This window comes from Dermochelys coriacea, chromosome 13, assembly GCF_009764565.3.
Source record: "Dermochelys coriacea isolate rDerCor1 chromosome 13, rDerCor1.pri.v4, whole genome shotgun sequence".
Lineage (NCBI taxonomy): Eukaryota > Metazoa > Chordata > Testudines > Dermochelyidae > Dermochelys > Dermochelys coriacea.
In genome coordinates this window covers 32960895-32979767 of record NC_050080.1, presented here as the reverse complement: position 1 = coordinate 32979767, position 18873 = coordinate 32960895, and the positions used below count along the sequence as shown (strand labels likewise).

Genomic DNA, 18873 nt, shown 5'->3' with positions numbered 1-18873 from the left:
GGCCGGAGACGCGCTCCCAGGCCGCGGCCGCGCGCAGAGCGGGCTCCCAACGCCGGAGCGCGCATCGCCTGCCCGCGGGGGCCGGGCCGCGCGCGCGCGCCCGCTCGCTCGCGCCGGAGCCCGGGTCTGGCCGGCGCGGGGGCGAGGCGGGCCCGGGCCGGCAGGAGCGGGCCGCGGTGGCGGGTGGGGGGAGAGCGCGGGGCTCCTGGGGCTGCGCGTCCTGCACGGGCCGGGGGCGGCCCCCCAGCCCGGCCGGGTCCCGACCAGCCGCACGGAGCCGGAGCCGGAGCCGGAGCGGGCGAGGGCGGCGCGGCCCGACGCTCCCGGGGACTCCCCGAGCCCACCCCGCGGGCCAGCGGCGGGACTCGGGAGCGGCGCTGTGGGGCCGGCTGGGTGACGGAGGCGGGAGACGCGCTGGGGCGCGAGGCGAGTGACAGGCGGTGGGTGGGAGAGAGGTCGGGGGTGACAGTGGCGGGGTGGGGCTGGGCCGGGGGGGTGACGGGGGCCGGAGACGCGCCGGGAGGCCGGGGGGGTGACAGAGGCGGGAGACGGGCCGGGGGGGCGACGGGGGCCAGAGATGGGCCGGGGGGGTGACGGGGGCCGGAGATGGGCCGGGGGGCCGGGTGGGTGACGGAGGTGGGAGACGGGCCTGGGGGCCGGGGGGGTGACGGGGGTGGGTGACGGAGGCCAGAGATGGGCCGGGTGGGTGACAGGGACCGGAGACGTGCCGGGAGGCCGGGTGGGTGACGGGGGCCGGAGACGGGTCAGGTGGCCGGGGGGGTGACGGGGGCCGGAGATGGGCCGGGGGGGTGACGGGGGCCGGAGATGGGCCGGGGGGGTGACGGGGGGCCAGAGACGCGACGGGGAGCCGGGGGGGTGACGGGGGCCGGAGATGCGCCGGGGGGCCAGGTGGGTGACGGAGGTGGGAGACGGGCCTGGGGGCCGGGGGGGGTGACAGGCGGGAGACGGGCCGGGGGGGTGACGGGGGTGGGTGACGGAGGCCAGAGATGAGCCGGGTGGGTGACAGGGACCGGAGACGTGCCGGGAGGCCGGGTGGGTGACGGGGGCCGGAGACGGGTCAGGTGGCCGGGTGGGTGACGGGGGCCGGAGATGGGCCGGGGGGGGTGACGGGGGCCAGAGACGCGCCGGGGGGGTGATGGGGGCCGGAGACGGGTCAGGTGGCCGGGGGGGTGACGGGGGTGGGTGACGGGGGCCAGGGGGGTGACGGGGGCCAGAGACGGGCCGGGGGGGTGACGGGGGCCAGAGACGGGCCGGGAAGCCGGGGGGGTGACGAAGGTGGGAGACGGGTCGGGTGGGTGACCGAGGCAGGAGATGAGCCTGCCCACGCCCACCTCTATCTGGCTCTTTCGCTCCCTCACTTGCATGGACATAGCAGGGAGCTGGTATGTCTGGGACCTGCTCTCGGGACTGGAGTTTGCAGCCAGACATTTGGCAGTGACTGTGAGAAGGCTGCACCTTGCGCTGCCACCCGTATGGCTGCCCCCTACTCCTAGAAGAAAAGGAGGACTTGTGGCACCTTAGAGACTAACAAATTTATTAGAGCATAAGCTTTCGTGAGCTACAGCTCACTTCATCGGATGCATTTGGTGGAAAAATTTGTTAGTCTCTAAGGTGCCACAAGTACTCCTTTTCTTTTTGCGAATACAGACTAACACGGCTGCTACTCTGAAACCTACTCCTAGAGTAATCTTGCTGCTAAATACTGGTGAACTTCTGGTCCAGGTCAGGTGCCAAGCTATTCAGGGGCATGCTGCTTCTTCACGCAGACTGGACCAGACACTGTAGCTTGCTCCGTTCAGCTTATTCCAGTGCAGGAGCCTCCTGATTGGATACTATGATTGGATACAAGGTCAAGCTTGACAGAGCCCTGGCTGGGATGATTTAGTTGGGGTTGGTCCAGCTTTGAGCAGGGGGTTGGACTAGATGACCTTCTGAGGTCTCTTCCAACCCTGAGAGTCTATAATTCTTGCTAGTGTCACAGCCAGACTCAATGGGCATGCAGAGCTGATTAGTTTCAGGCTTCTTCATCCTCTTCCCTGCTTCTGATAACAGCCTAGGCTTCTGACTACTGCAGGGCTATTATCCTTTTCCTGTATTACCATTATACCATTCTTTGGTCCTCAGATGGAGTCAGGAGACCAGGAGGTGAGCAGCATGAAACTGCAGACATTGCAGTTACTGCCGGAGGAGCAGATAGTGACACTTCGTCAACAGATGGTGGAAAGCCAGGCATCCTATCAACGCAAGCTGCAGAGCTCCCAAGAGGCACAGCATAGGCAGGCAGTGCTTGTGCAGAAGCTACAAGCAAAGGTAAAGCAAAAGTTCATCCATGAGCATTGAAACAGGGAGGTAGTGGATCAGGAGTGAAAGACATTGGCAGAGGTTTCAGAGTAGCAGCCGTGTTAGTCTGTATTCGCAAATAGAAAAGGAGTACTTGTGGCACCTTAGAGACTAACAAATTTATTTGAGCATAAGCTTTCGTGAGCTACAGCTCACTTCATCGGATGCATGCAGTGGAAAATAAAGTGGGGAGATTTTATATACACAGAACATGAAACAATGGATGTTACCCTACAGACTGTAACAAGAGTGATCAGGTAAGGTGAGCTATTATCAGCGGGGGGGGTACCTTTTGTAGTGATGATAAAGGTGGCCATTTCCAGCAGTTGACAAGAACGTGCGAGGAACAGTAGGGGGGGAAATAAACAAGGGGAAATAGTTTTACTTTGTGCATATGACACATCCGCTCCCTTCTTTATTCAAGCCTAAATTAATTGTATCCAGTTTGCAAATTAATTCCAATTCAGCAGTCTCTCGTTGGAGTCTGTTTCTGAAGTTTTTTTTGTTGAAGAATTGCTACTTTTAGGTCTGTAATCGAGTGACCAAGAGATTGAAGTGTTCTCTGACTGGTTTTTGAATGTTTTAATTCTTGACATCTGATTTGTGTCCATTTATTCTTTTACGTAGAGACTGTCCAGTTTGGCCAATGTACATGGCAGAGGGGCATTGCTGGCACACGATGGCATATATCACATTGGTAGATGCGCAGGTGAACGAGCCTCTGATAGTGTGGCTGATGTGATTAGGCCCTATGATGATGTCCCCTGAATAGATATGTGGACAGAGTTGGCAACGGGTTTTGTTGCAAGGATAGGTTCCTGGGTTGGTGGTTCTGTTGTGTGGTGTGTGGTTGCTGGTGAGTATTTGCTTCAGATTGGGGGGCTGTCAGTAAGCAAGGACTGGCCTGTCTCCCAAGATCTGTGAGAGTGATGGGTCGTCCTTCAGGATAGGTTGTAGATCCTTGATGATGTGTTGGAGAGGTTTTAGTTGGGGCTGAAGGTGATGGCTAGTGGTGTTCTGTTGTTTTCTTTGTTGGGCCTGTCCTGTAGTAGGTAACTTCTGGGTACTCTTCTGGCTCTGTTAATCTGTTTCTTCACTTCAGCAGGTTGATATTGTAGTTGTAAGAACGCTTAATAGAGATCTTGTAGGTGTTTGCTCCATCCCCTCAAACAGAGACAAATGCGGTTGTATCGTAGAGCTTGGCTGTAGACAATGGATCGTGTGGTGTGGTCTGGATGAAAGCTAGAGGCATGTGGGTAAGTATAGCGGTCAGTAGGTTTCCGGTACAGGGAGGTGTTTATGTGACCATCGCTTATTAGCACCTTAGTGTCCAGGAAGTCGATCTCTTGTGTGGACTGGTCCAGGCTGAGGTTGATGGTGGGGTGGAAATTGTTGAAATCATGGTGGAATTCCTCAAGGGCTTCTTTTCCATGGGTCCAGATGATGAAGATGTCATCAATGTAGCGCAAGTAGAGTAAGGGTGAGAGGATGAGAGCTGAGAAAGCGTTGTTCTAAGTCAGCCATAAAAACGTTGGCATACTGTGAGGCCATGCAGGTACCCATAGCAGTGCCGCTGATTTGAAGGTATATATTGTCCCCAAATGTGAAATAGTTATGGGTGAGGACAAAGTTCAGCCACCAGGTTTGCCGTGACATTATCGGGGATACTGTTCCTGACGGTTGTAGTCCATCCCCGCTCTCCTGCTGGTAATAGCTCACCTTACTTGATCACTTTTGTTACAGTGTGTATGGTAACACCCATTGTTTCATGTTCTCTGTGTATATAAAATCTCCCCACTTTATTTTCCACTGCATGCATCCAGTGAAGTGAGCTGTAGCTCACAAAAGCTTATGCTCAAATAAACTTGTTAGTCTCTAAGGTGCCACTAGTACTCCTTTTCTTTTTGTGGATACAGACTAACAAGACTGCTACTCTGAAACCTGCCAAATTAGAATATAATCTCTGAACATTTTAGTACCCTCATTGCTGCTGCCTTGTTTTGTGGGATGTAGATATGAAAAGGTATGTTCTTAAGGTGCAGATATGAAAAAAACTGATGCAATTGAAATGAATACCTGACAGGAAGCTACTAGGGGGAAGGATAAAACATGGCGATTGTTTACAGGCACTACTCCCACTGTTTAATACCCCAGAAATTGAAGAATTTAGATTGTGAACTCTTCAGTGCTGATTTCTAAGAGTGATTTCATGTATGCTTGGATAGCAGCTAGCATAGAATGGGCATTATTGGAGAACAAATAATGACACTAATAATAAAAAGAAAAGGAGTACTTGTGGCACCTTAGAGACTAACAAATTTATTAGAGCATAAGCTTTCGTGAGCTACAGCTCACTTCATCGGATGCATTTGGTGGAAAAAAAACTCATGAAGTTGACAGATTTCCACTCTATACGGCTAAATTCAGTGCCTTGCATAATCACAGGTTTCACTGAATTTAGCCGTATAGAGTGGAAATCTGTCAACTTCATGAGTTTTTTTTCCACCAAATGCATCCGATGAAGTGAGCTGTAGCTCACGAAAGCTTATGCTCTAATAAATTTGTTAGTCTCTAAGGTGCCACAAGTACTCCTTTTCTTTTTGCGAATACAGACTAACACGGCTGCTACTCTGAAACTAATAATAAAAAATAGGTGAGAAGTGCATTTCCTCCAGATAGTCCAAGAGGGTTTTTGTCTATTGCCTCATCAAATTTTGACAACTTCCCTTGCACATAGGTTGACTTGTTCTATAGAAATGTTTGTTGTACCTTCAGAATTGTGTAGGTTGCTGCTCAGAGGTCTGTGTTTTTAAGACAGTTTTCTTAACCTTGTCAATAATATTTTGAAATATATATATATATATTTAATCTTTTCTGTTGCTCTCTTCTCCTTCCCTTTTTTTCTCTCTGTGGTGTGTACTTTTTTTCTGGCTGTGTGGCTAGATTGGTTTACATCTCTATTGTTAGCTCCATGTAAGTGACTGGCATCACTCATTCTGTTAATTATAATTTAGTGTGTTGTTATAGGTTTGCTGTAGTGGGGATCTGTAGGTTTGCTCTGTATACTTTTTGGAGTTTAATTCCTGTATATAATATTGCTGGGATTTCATAGGGGTTTTGTGCTCAGTGGTTTTTCTAGGTTTTGGGATGGTTTGTTACCTACCAAACTACAGTCAACTCAGCTGGCAGCTATGTGGGCATTATTTCCTTGCTATGCAATTCTCTTTTGCTATCCTCAATCCCACCATTGCTTTTCGGTGAGCTGAATGTGTCCGAGTAAGGAGCCCATCTCTATTGCCCAGAAAGATAATGGATCTAATAATTAAGTAATCAATTTGCAAACATCTGGACGATAATAAGATGATAAATAACAATCAGCATGGATTTGTCAAGAACAAATTGTGTCAAACCAATGTAATAGTTTTCTTTGAGAGTGGAACAAACCTTGTGGATGGGGGTAGTGGTACATGTGATATATTTTCACTCAAGTAAGGCTTTTGATATTGTCTCGCATGACCTTCTCATAAACAAACTAGTAAAATACAACCTAAGATGGAACTACAATAAAGTGGAGGCATAACTGTTTGGAAAACTGTTCCCAGAGAGTAGTTATCAGCAAGGCTACATTTTAGTCACGGATATTTTTAGTAAAAGTCATGGACAGGTCACAGGCTGTAAACAAAAATCCATCTATTTACCCGTAACTAAAACTTGGGCTGGGTCTACTGGGTACTTGGGGGGCAGGGAAGGGCAGTTTGTAGGCACCGTGGGTGCAGCGGGCTGGCTCAGGACCCCCACTGGTGCTGGGGCGGGGGGTCGGACAGTGGTGTGCAACCATGGACCTCTGCTGGTGCTGGGGGGGTGCCGACTGGGGAGAGGAGTTGGCGGGACTGGTAGGCTCCTTACCCGGCTCCGTAAGTCCCTGAGGCTCCTAGGAGGAGGGAAGGCCAGGGGGGCTCTGCACTTCGCCTCTGCCGAGGTCCGGTTTTGAGCTCCGATTGGCTGGGAACCATAGCCAATGGGAGCTGAGGGGTCGGTGCCTGCAAGCAGGGACAGTGCGCACAGCGCCCTGGCCCCTCCACCTATGTCAAGAGTTGCAGATTCATGTCAGGCACTTCCCCCCGGGTAAGTGCCGCCCCACAACTCAACCCCCTGCCCCAGATCGGAGCTACCTCCCACACCCAAACTGCTGCTGGACCAGGAGCTGCCTGAGTGTTTGGGCAGCCCCTCAGTCAGACACACCGGCTGCTGCAAAAGTCACAGAGGTCACGGAAAGTCACAGAATCCATGACCTCCGTGAGAGACACGCAGTCTTAGTTATCAGTGGTTCACAGTCAAGCTGGAAGGGCATACCAAGTGGGGTCCTGCAGGGATCAGTTCTGGGTTCATTTCTGTTTAATATCTTCATCAGTGATTTAGATAATGGCATAGAGAGTACACTTATAAAGTTTGCAGATGATACCAGTTTGAGAGGGAGGATTAAAATTCAAAATAATCTGGACAAAATGGAGAAGTGGTCTGAAGAAAATAAGATGAAATTCAATGAGGACAAATGTAAAGTACTCCACTTAGGAAGGAAAAAGAAAAGGAGTACTTGTGGCACCTTAGAGACTAACAAATTTATTAGAGCATAAGCTTTCGTGAGCTACAGCTCACTTCATCGGATGCATTTGGTGGAAAAAACAGAGGAGAGATTTATATACACACACACAGAGAACATGAAACAATGGGTTTATCATACACACTGTAAGGAGAGTGATCACTTAAGATAAGCCACACCCACAGCGGGGGGGGGGAAGGAGGAAAACCTTCCATGGTGACAAGCAGGTAGGCTAATTCCAGCAGTTAACAAGAATATCAGAGGAACAGTGGGGGGTGGGGTGGGGGGGAGAAATACCATGGGGAAATAGTTTTACTTTGTGTAATGACTCATCCATTCCCAGTCTCTATTCAAGCCTAAGTTAATTGTATCCAGTTGCAAATTAATTCCAATTCAGCAGTCTCTCGTTGGAGTCTGGTTTTGAAGCTTTTTTGTTGAAGTATAGCCACTCTTAGGTCTGTGATCGAGTGACCAGAGAGATTGAAGTGTTCTCCAACTGGTTTTTGAATGTTATAATTCTTGACGTCTGATTTGTGTCCATTCATTCTTTTACATAGAGACTGTCCAGTTTGGCCAATGTACATGGCAGAGGGCATGCTGGCACATGATGGCATATATCACATTGGTAGATGCGCAGGTGAACGAGCCTCTGATAGTGTGGCTGATGTGATTAGGCCCTATGATGGTATCCCCTGAATAGATATGTGGACAGAGTTGGCAACGGGCTTGTTGCAAGGATAGGTTCTGGGTTAGTGGTTCTGTTGTGTGGTGTGTGGTTGCTGGTAAGTATTTGCTTCAGATTGGGGGGCTGTCTGTAAGCAAGGACTGGTCTGTCTCCAAGATCTGAGAGAGCGATGGCTCGTCCTTCAGGATAGGTTGTAGATCCTTGATGATGCGTTGGAGAGGTTTTAGTTGGGGGCTGAAGGTGATGGCTAGTGGCGTTCTGTTGTTTTCTTTGTTGGGCCTGTCCTATTTTCGACGTCTCAGACTCAAGGAATATTTCCAACACACCTCTGACCAACATATTAACCCACAGAGACCTTCCTGCCAACACTACAAAAGAAGGATCTGGGTGGACTCCTCCTGAAGGTCGAAACAGCAGCCTGGATTTCTACATAGACTGCTTCCGCCGACGTGCACAAGCTGAAATTGTGGAAAAGCAGCATCGCTTACCCCATAACCTCAGCCATGCAGAACACAGTGCCATCCACAGCCTCAGAAACAACTCTGACATCATAATCAAAAAGGCTGACAAAGGAGGTGCTGTCGTCATCATGAATAGGTCGGAGTATGAACAAGAGGCTACTAGGCAGCTCTCCAACACCACTTTCTACAAGCCATTACCCTCTGATCCCACTGAGAGTTACCAAAAGACTACAGCATTTGCTCAAGAAACTCCCTGAAAAAGCACAAGAACACCTCCGCACAGACACACCCCTGGAGCCCGACCTGGGGTATTCTATCTGATACCCAAGATCCATAAACCTGGAAATCCTGGACGCCCCATCATCTCAGGCATTGGCACCCTGACAGCAGGATTGTCTGGCTATGTAGACTCCCTCCTCAGGCCCTTCGTTACCAGCACTCCCGCTATCTTCGAGACACCACCGATTTCCTGAGGAAACTACAGTCCATTGGTGATCTCCCTAAAAACACCATCCTAGCACTATGGATGTAGAAGCCCTCTACACAACATTCCACACAAAGATGGACTACAAGCCGTCAGGAACAGTATCCCCGATACTGTCACGGCTAACCTGGTGGCAGAACTTTGTGACTTGTCCTGACCATAACTATTTCACATTTGGTGACAATGTATACCTTCAAATCAGCGGCACTGCGATGGGTACCCGCATGGCCACAGTATGCCAACATTTTTATGGCTGACTTAGAACAACGCTTCCTCAGCTCTCGCCCCCCTAATGCCCCTACTCTACTTGCGCTACATTGATGACATCTTCATCATCTGGACCCATGGAAAAGAAGCTCTTGAGGAATTCCACCATGATTTCAACAATTTCCATCCCACCATCAACCTCAGCCTGGACCAGTCCACACAAGAGATCCGCTTCCTGGACACTACGGTGCTAATAAGCGATGGTCACATAAACACCACCCTATATCGGAAACCTACTGACCGCTATTCCTACCTACATGCCTCTAGCTTTCATCCAGATCATACCACTCGATCCATTGTCTACAGCCAAGCGCTACGATATAACCGCATTTGCTCCAACCCCTCAGACAGAGACAAACACCTACAAGATCTCTATCATGCATTCCTACAACTACAATACCCACCTGCTGAAGTGAAGAACAGATTGACAGAGCCAGAAGAGTACCCAGAAGTCACCTACTACAGGACAGGCCCAACAAAGAAAACAACAGAACGCCACTAGCCATCACCTTCAGCCCCCAACTAAAACCTCTCCAACGCATCATCAAGGATCTACAACCTATCCTGAAGGACGAGCCATCGCTCTCTCAGATCTTGGGAGACAGACCAGTCCTTGCTTACAGACAGCCCCCCAATCTGAAGCAAATACTTACCAGCAACCACACACCACACAACAGAACCACTAACCCAGGAACCTATCCTTGCAACAAAGCCCGTTGCCAACTCTGTCCACATATCTATTCAGGGGATACCATCATAGGGCCTAATCACATCAGCCACACTATCAGAGGCTCGTTCACCTGCGCATCTACCAATGTGATATATGCCATCATGTGCCAGCAATGCCCCTCTGCCATGTACATTGGCCAAACTGGACAGTCTCTACGTAAAAGAATGAATGGACACAAATCAGACGTCAAGAATTATAACATTCAAAAACCAGTTGGAGAACACTTCAATCTCTCTGGTCACTCGATCACAGACCTAAGAGTGGCTATACTTCAACAAAAAAGCTTCAAAAACAGACTCCAACGAGAGACTGCTGAATTGGAATTAATTTGCAAACTGGATACAATTAACTTAGGCTTGAATAGAGACTGGGAATGGATGAGTCATTACACAAAGTAAAACTATTTCCCCATGTTTCAGAGTAGCAGCCGTGTTAGTCTGTATTCGCAAAAAGAAAAGGAGTACTTGTGGCACCTTAGAGACTAACAAATTTATTAGAGCATAAGCTTTCGTGAGCTACAGCTCACTTCATCGGATGCATCCGATGAAGTGAGCTGTAGCTCACGAAAGCTTATGCTCTAATAAATTTGTTAGTCTCTAAGGTGCCACAAGTACTCCTTTTCTTTTTCCCCATGGTATTTCTCCCCCCCCCCACCCCACCCCCCACTGTTCCTCTTATATTCTTGTTAACTGCTGGAATTAGCCTACCTGCTTGTCACCATGGAAGGTTTTCCTCCTCCCCCCCCCCCCCCCCCCCCGCTGTGGGTGATGGCTTATCTTAAGTGATCACTCTCCTTACAGTGTGTATGATAAACCCATTGTTTCATGTTCTCTGTGTGTGTGTATATAAATCTCTCCTCTGTTTTTTCCACCAAATGCATCCGATGAAGTGAGCTGTAGCTCACGAAAGCTTATGCTCTAATAAATTTGTTAGTCTCTAAGGTGCCACAAGTACTCCTTTTCTTTTTCCCCATGGTATTTCTCCCCCCCCACCCCACCCCCCACTGTTCCTCTGATATTCTTGTTAACTGCTGGAATTAGCCTACCTGCTTGTCACCATGGAAGGTTTTCCGCCCCCCCCCCCCCCCCCCCCGCTGTGGGTGATGGCTTATCTTAAGTGATCACTCTCCTTACAGTGTGTATGATAAACCCATTGTTTCATGTTCTCTGTGTGTGTGTATATAAATCTCTCCTCTGTTTTTTCCACCAAATGCATCCGATGAAGTGAGCTGTAGCTCACGAAAGCTTATGCTCTAATAAATTTGTTAGTCTCTAAGGTGCCACAAGTACTCCTTTTCTTTTTGCGAATACAGACTAACACGGCTGCTACTCTGAAACCTGTCACTTAGGAAGGAGGAACAGTCACTTGCACACATACAAAATGGGAAAATGACTGCCTAGGAAGGAGTAGTGCAGAAAGGTTCTTGTTAACCTCTGAGGAAAGGATAAGAAACAATGGGCTTAAATTTCAGCAAGGGCGGTTTACATTGGACAAAAGGAAAAGCTTCCTGTCACGGTGGTTAAGCACTGGAATAAATTGCACAGGGAGGTTGTGGAATCTCCATCACTGGAGATTTTTAAGGGCAGATTAGATAAATGCCTTTCAGATAATACTTAGTCCTGCCATGAGTGCAGAGGACTGGATTACCTCTCAAGGTCCCTTCCAGTTAGGGTGCCATGTGTTCAGTTTTTGACTGGAAAACCCAGTAGAAAAGTGACCCTGGTGGCTCTGGTCAGCACTGCCGGTCAGCGGAGCTGCTGGTCTAAGGCAGACTAGTCCCTACCTGTCCTGACTCTGTGCTGTGCCCCGGAAGCAGCCAGCAGGTCTGGCTCCTAAGTGGGGGACCACGTGGCTCCGTGCACTTGTCCTTACCCTGAGCACTGTTCTGTACTCCCATTGGCTGGGAGCCATGGGGAATGGGAGCTGCAGGGGTGGTGCCTGCGGGCGACAGCAGCGCGCAGAGCCACCTGCTGCACCTCTGCCTAGAAGCCGGACCTGCTGGCCAATTCTGGGGCACAGCGCAGAGTCAGGACAGGCAGGGAACCTGCCTTAGAGGCCCCCGTTGCGCTGCTGACCCGGAGCCGCTAGAGGTAAGCCTGTACCCCAAGCCCCAACCCCCTGCCCCAGCCCTGAACCCCTCCCAAACTCAGAGCCCCCTCCTGCACCCCAAATCCCTCATCCCCGGCCCTACCCCACAGCCCACCCCCCCGACAAAGCCCTCACCCCCCCGCATCTCAACCCACAGCCCCCTCCCGCACCCTGACCCCCTCATTTTTGGCCCAACCCCGGAGCCTGCACCCCCAGTTAGTCTTAATCCCCTCCCGCACCCCAACCCCTTATCCCAGTCCAGTGAAAGTGAGTGAGGATCTGGAAGAGTGAGCAACCGAGGGAGGGGGAATATAGTGAGTGGGGGGCAGGGCCTCAGGAAGGAGCAGGGCAGGGGGTGGGGTCTCAGAGAAGGGGCAGGGCTAGAGCTTTTGGTTTTGTGCACTTAGAAAGTTGGCAACCCTACTTCCAGTCCTACAATTCTGTGATTCATTCTTTCATTATGCTGAGCTAAGTGAGACTCTTGCATTTGGTTAACAATTTCTTGTGAATCATGTTAACATTACTCTGAAATCTACTATGCATAGCCATAGAGTCTTAAGTAGGCAGGGATTTGTTAGATTAGGCAAGGGCATGATGTGCTGGTACTCTTGCATGCATCAGTGGCTCATACTGATTCTCCCTTCTTGTCCAGGTGCTGCAGTACCGGAGTTGGTGTCGGGAGCTGCAACAGAGGCTGGAAACGGAAAGGGGGGTGAGTTGTGCAGGTAGCTTATTGAGGACAGTAGGTGCAGAGTGAGTTAATGTTGTTATAAGAGCCAAAAAGCAAAAACAGAGGGAAATATGTTTCTATTGGCACTAAAGTTTAAAAGACACTGTCTCGCTTTTCTTCCATTGCCTTGTTCCATCTCCACCACCAGAGTAGCTTCTTCAGGTACCATTTCCAAAAATCCTACCAAGCAGAGTGTTAATTTTTTAAAGGAACAGTTAGGTTAAACATGGTTGTATAATATTGTTGGGCGCCCCCTTCCACAGCGCGGTGCGAGCTAAGATGACTGATCTAGCTCTGCTGTCTCTGACTAGGAATTGGTCACAACATAGGACTTTTGAGGGGTATTACATTTAGATGTTCAACATGTGGTTCACTTTGGTTACTTCTCCTGTTTAATGGAGAGCAGAATTAGAAGGCAAAGAGGGAGGGAGGATGGGATAGCTCAATGGTTTGAGCATTGGCCTGCTAAACCCAGGGTTGTGAGTTCAATCCTTGAGGGGGCCATTTGGGATCTGGGGCAAAAATTGGGGATTGGTCCTGTTTTGAGCAGGGGGTTGGACTAGATGACCTCCTGAGGTCCCTTCCAACCCTGATATTCTATGATTCTGTGAAAGAACCAGAGAATGCCCATTCCTGGGCTCCAAGCCTGTGTGAGCATTCCTCACCAACAACACCATCTGCCACTGCCATGCTCCGATTCTGGCACAGGCTAGTTGGTTGTGTACCTGCACATAGAAACGGGGACTGTAAGGAATGTGGAGCCACACTCAGACTATGTCCCATTCTGTTCAGTCATTGCATTATTGTGCCATGGTAGCAGCCACAAAATCTGTGGTTCTGAGAGAGCACAGGGGAGAGGAATGGATGTTTAACTGGGGAGAAGAGGGAACACAAAGGGCTGAGCTGGTTTGATTAAGTCCTCTATCCCTCTGTTTAAGGGACCCCTTTCACACAGGTGGGAAGCCAAGGAGGAGCACAGCCTGGAGAGGGCACTGGTCCAGTTGGAGGAGGAGCAGCAGAGGTGAGAGGGGAAAAACCATTTATTCTGGGTTTTCTGGATATCCCAGAATGATGTATGGAGAGATGGGAAAATCCCAGTAGTGCTGCTTGCTCAACCTGGGGAGGCAAGTATTATGACTGCATTGTTTGGTGCCATAAGTATTAACAGCATAATGTGTGACATGGTGGCAGACAATGCCAAATGAATAACAGGTCACAACCTCAGACTGAAAATCAAGCCTATTATCTTGAGTGCTTTGTGGAATGGATGTGATTTCTGTTGTATTCAGGTTCCTATGCTGTGTCCAACACTGCGTTGTCTGGGTGCCTTCCAGTAGTGCATTTGGCAGTGTGACTAGCCTCTATTACATTCTCTTTTTTTTTTTCTTTTCCTCATCCTCCTCCCAGGGAAAATGTTGTGTTTGGATTTTAAAAGATCTCATATTTATGTATTGTGCTGTGTATGTTTTCAGTGAGGGCAGGTGGGAGAAGTGTACCTGATACTTGGAGTGGAAATGGGTGAGGCCTGTGTTGGTTTTTGGAGCTTATGGGAGTTCATTCCACAATTTTAAACTGATCTCCAAGAAAGCTCTGTCCCTGTGTTCTTTACCCTTGAGTTAAATAATTCCATGCGTCAGAGGGGCTGAGTTGTTGACTGCAGTCCTCATCCTAGTTTGGAGCACAAGGATAGTAGTGGCTCTAGGAAGAGGGCAGGAATGTTGGCAGGGGCAGAATAATAGAAAGCTTTGCATGGGCAAAGAAACTTGAACTTCATGCAGAAGTGCAGAAGCCACTGCAGAGATACAAGGTTGAAGGAAGAGATGGAGAGCAGAAATTCAGAATAAACTGAAATGTGAGAGAGAAGAGTGGGCTAAGCTGGAGAGGAGAAGGCTGCAGTCATTGAGACAAAAAATTGAGAGTGTGGCTTTGTATCGTGGCAGTGGAGATAGAGAGAAAAGGATGAATTTTGCAGATGGGAAAGTGAGGGCATAATGTGGTGAAGGACTGGATGTGTGGGGCAAGAAGAGAGGAGTCAGCAATGACGGGGGCTCAGGAGATCTTGGAGGAGGTCATCCCCTCTCAGCCTGGAGAGAAAGTCATGATCGGGGGGACTCAGGGAATCCAGCTGCATGGTGGTAGTGGAATCCGAGAGTTTAGCCCCAGGGATGTTACACTCTGATCCCAAGGTGATTTCATAGTCACAACTCTGGTGCTATTTATTGGATGTGCTCATCACTGTTCTCTCCCCTCCCCAGATGTGAGAATCTAGCTGAAGTGAACACCCTGCTCCGGGAGAACCTGGGCAAGGCAAATGAGGTGAATACAGCCCTTAGAGAGGATGTGCGAAAACTGACAGTTGATTGGACAAGAGCCCGAGACGAACTGGAGCTCAAGGAGACCGAATGGCGCACTGAACGTGAGGTAGGGTTGGGGTGGGGAGCAGCGAACAAGATGCAAGACAGAGGAGAGAGAAACAGTGAAATTTTCTCTTCCTCCAACCAGGACCATTTGTGGAAGTTTTTTGCAGTTTTGGGTACAGATTGATGTTGGCTAGCAGAGTGGAGAGGATCAATTGTATTGGTGGAAGGTGCTGATGAGGCAAGGCTGTGCTGCTGGGGTGGGGCAAATATTAGCCAGATCATTGTGAGGGCTGGGACTTGGGGGCACTGGAGCTGAGCCCTATCTGTGCTGGACACTGAGTCCTGTTACACTGAGTTATTGCCTTGTTGGAGTTAGTTTTGCATTTATACTCAGACAAGATGTTGGATTAGCAGTTCATAGACTGGAGGACTGTGTATCTCCAGAACTGGTAGAGCCCTGGCAGCAGCATTGCAGGTTTCCCTCCTGCCAGTGATTCTGAGGGGTTTATTTCTGTCCTGTTGATAAATTGTATAGTCAGTTGCTTGACCACACTTTGGTTCATTATTTTGTTATAAAGTGTACTTGAGGCCAGTGTCAGTCAGGTTTATTAATATGGTACAGAAAAAGGGTTCTACACAATACCAGTCTCCAAAGAGCAGTCCTGTGCAGTGATGTTACATTCACCTTATGCAAAAGGTGTGCTCCCCAAGTTACACATTTCAGTTGGTATTATATGATTTTTGAAGGAACAGTAATCCACACCGTGTAGAGTCAAGCACAGACGTTTATTACGCACAGCGCTGGCGGAGTGTCACTTTGCTTATTAGGCCCAGAGACACTGCAGAACAATTGATTACGATAGATTATATAGGGTGCTCGTTGGGCAGAGAGAAACAACGGGGTCGGGTTTTCCCAAGCCCATGGATAGGCCAATAAGCCAATGGTCTAAAAGATTACATAATGGCTCCGCTCATAGCTCAAATTAACATATTGCTGAAACACAGGTAATTACCCCCAAACTATGTCTATTAAAGTGTATAGGTTAAATCCTAATTTTGGGGTCCAGGGGAATGAGCTAGCAGCTCTTCTGGTTGACCAGGTACATTCATGGAGATTTAAAACAAAAAAGCAGTAATTAGTACTTAACAATAACAATAGTTTATAAGTTTACTCTTGCATTTCTGTGGGCTAGGATTGGCATACATCTGTGAGGGGAGGGTGTTAACTCATGTCAATCATATTAGGCCTCTCCCCAAACTCTGTCTGGGATCTGAGGGGTATTGTACCACTATCTCCTCCCTGCATTAGGAAGTAACTGTGAGGCCTTTTTCAGCGCTTCGTGTGTCTATAACTCGCGATAAGAACGTCCAATTATGTTCAGAGTTATGCTGACTCTGCTCACTCACTTGAAACGCACAAGGTTATCTGTTTACCCCAGCTTTCTCTTAGCCATGTATTGTTCTCTGTTAGCTAGTCCTTATCTGGGCCTATATGAAAAGTTCTTAGCAGAAACTGTAGTTTAGATCAACAAGGAGTCCGGTTGCACCTTAAAGACTAACAGATTTATTTGGGCATAAGCTTTCATGCATCTGAAGAAGTGGTTTTTTTACCCACAAAAGCTTATGCCCAAATAAATCTGTTAGTCTTTAAGGTGCCACCAGACTCCTTGTTGTTTTTGTGGATACAGACTAACATGGCTACCCCCTGATACTTGTATTTAAGATCTTACATCCACAGCAAATGGATTTTGGCCCTTCAATTTTACAATTACACATCTCTTTACATGGCACTAAAATCCATTCCGTCAATTTGTCTCAGTTCCCTGACTTGTTGTTCTGTTCCTTCCTTATCTTTATTTTGGATACTAGCATTCCAAGTACTGATCCATGAAAGTACTTCCCTTGTGTTAGGGGACCCAGAGGTATTGGGGCTTGCTGAGAAACCCACCCTCTTTGGTAATGGGTTGCGGAATGAGGTCCATGCCCGTGGGGAAAGGATGCCTTCCAAGGAAAGGAGGCACTTCAGTCCACTTTTAAGAGGTTTGAAGTTAAGGCAGCATTATGGAAGACGCTACTCCAGCAAAGGCAACTGGAGGATTGTAAAATTGGAGGAGTTAGGGGTGGTTAAAGATAATTTGGCACTACAGGTTTGGAATCAGAAGGAGAGTTAACAGACCTCCTTAAGAGACAGGAGCTGGAACGGGGACACGGGAAAAACTTTGCAGCATCAGCTGGGGACGGAACACTGGGAAACAGGCTCTGCTGGTGTGTAGAGCTATGGATATGCTTGTTTGAAACTAACCCCAATAAACATTGCATTGCCTGCACTTCAGATTTGTGGTCTTCTGCTTTCTGTCTGCATGACAGGAACCAGGGGAGGGGGTTAAGGAAAGGCCCCCTAACACCTGGCTTATACTAAGTCCTGGTCTACACTATGAGGTTAGGTCGAATGTAGCCGCGTTAGGTCGATTTTATAAGCAGTGAGTCTACACGACCAACCGTCTTCTGTCGACCTAAAGGGCTCTTAAAATCGACTGCTGTACTCCTCCCCGACGAGGGGAGTAGCGCTAAAATCGACCTTGCTGGGTCGAATTTGGGGTAGTGCAGATGCAATTCGACAGAATTGGCCTCCGGGAGCTATCCCAGAGTGCTCCAATGTGACTGCTCTGGACAGCACTTTCAACTCTGATGCGCTAGCCAGGTACACAGGAAAAGCCCTGGGAACTTTTGAATTTCATTTCCTGTTTGGTCAGTGGAGCGAGCTCAGCAGCACAGGTGACCATGCAGTCCCAGAATCACAAACGAGCTCCAGCATGGACCGAACAGGAGACACTGGATCTGATTGCTGTATGGGGAGAAGAATCTGTGCAGGCCGAACTCCGATCAAAAAGAAGAAATGCGAATATATATGCCAAATCGCACAGGGTATTGTGGAAGAGGCTACACCAGGACACACAGCAGTGCTGCGTGAAAGTTAAGGAGCTCAGGCAAGCCTACCAAAAGACAAAGAAGGCAAATGGTCGCTCCGGGTCAAAGCCCCATGCATGCCACTTCTATGATCAGCTGTATGGCCTTCTGGGGAGACCCTACCATTATCCCACCACTGTCTGTGGGCATCTGCAAGGGGGAGTCTCACGCAATAGGGAGGATTTTGGATGAGGAAGAGGAGGAGGAGAATGCGCAGCAGGCAAGCAGAGAATCCTTTCTTATGGGCAGCCAGGACCTTTTCATCACCCTGGAGCCAATACCCTCCAAGGCGGGTTCCCGGACCCTGAAGCCAGAGAAGGCACCTCTGGTGAGTGCACATTTGTAACTACACTACAGGGGTTAAAAGCAATTGTGTTTAATGTTTGATTTGTCCTGAAGAATTGGGATGCATTCGTGGTCAATACAACTACTGGAAAAGTCTGTTAACATGTCTGGGGACGGAGCAGGAATCCTCCAGGGTCATCTCCATGAAGCTCTCCTGGAGGTACTCTGAAAGCCTTTCCAGAAGGTTTCTGGGGAGGGCTGCCTTATTTTGTCCTCCAGGGTAGGACACTTTACCATGCCAAGCCAGTAGCAAGTAGTGTGGAATCATTGCAGCACAAAGCATGGCAGTGAATGGTCCTGGGTTTTGGTTGCATTCAAGCAACGTTCGGTCTTTATCTTTCTGTGTTAGCCTCAGGAGAGTGATATCATTCATGGTCACCTGGTTGAAATAGGGGAATTTTTGAAAGGGAACAGTAAAAGGACCCCGCTCATGCTGGGCTGTTTGCGCTTGGCTAAAAGGGATCATCCCTGAGAATAGCCATGCGGTAGGGGGAGGGGTGAAGGGATCATCCCAGAGAATAGCCATGCGGTGGGTGAGGTGGGGTGTGGCACATCCACCCAAAACCCGCAGCCCCTCCTTTTAAATGGCAAACCCAACCGGCATTGCTTGCTATGGGAAAGGAGGGTGCTGCAGTTTGAAATCATTCCCACATGTTATGAAGGCAGAAGAAGCCAACCCCGCGTACCCTTTGGCTTACCATAGCTACCTAAACTGGGATTCTGTTGCCCAGCCGTGTGTGATGTGTCACCATACTGGCAGGTGCTCAATATAAAAGGCAAAATGCGACCTTGTAT

General features: G+C 49.1%; 1 protein-coding gene across 3 annotated transcripts in view; it reads left to right on the top strand.

Annotated features, from left to right (window-relative positions):
* Positions 1-274: 274 nt before the first annotated feature.
* CEP250 (centrosomal protein 250) overlaps positions 275-18873 on the top strand; it is a 142239-nt gene continuing 123640 nt past the window's right edge. For 2 of the 3 annotated variants that reach the window (XM_043495558.1, XM_043495556.1), the window contains exons 1-5: positions 275-426; positions 2146-2331; positions 12329-12388; positions 13345-13427; positions 14662-14827. In XM_043495558.1, coding sequence (XP_043351493.1) covers positions 2146-2331; positions 12329-12388; positions 13345-13427; positions 14662-14827 — 495 coding nt within the window. In that variant the 5' untranslated portion in view covers positions 275-426. Of the gene's footprint in view, positions 427-2145; positions 2332-12328; positions 12389-13344; positions 13428-14661; positions 14828-18873 lie in introns of those variants that run through there. The other variant, XM_043495559.1, reaches the window with a different exon arrangement.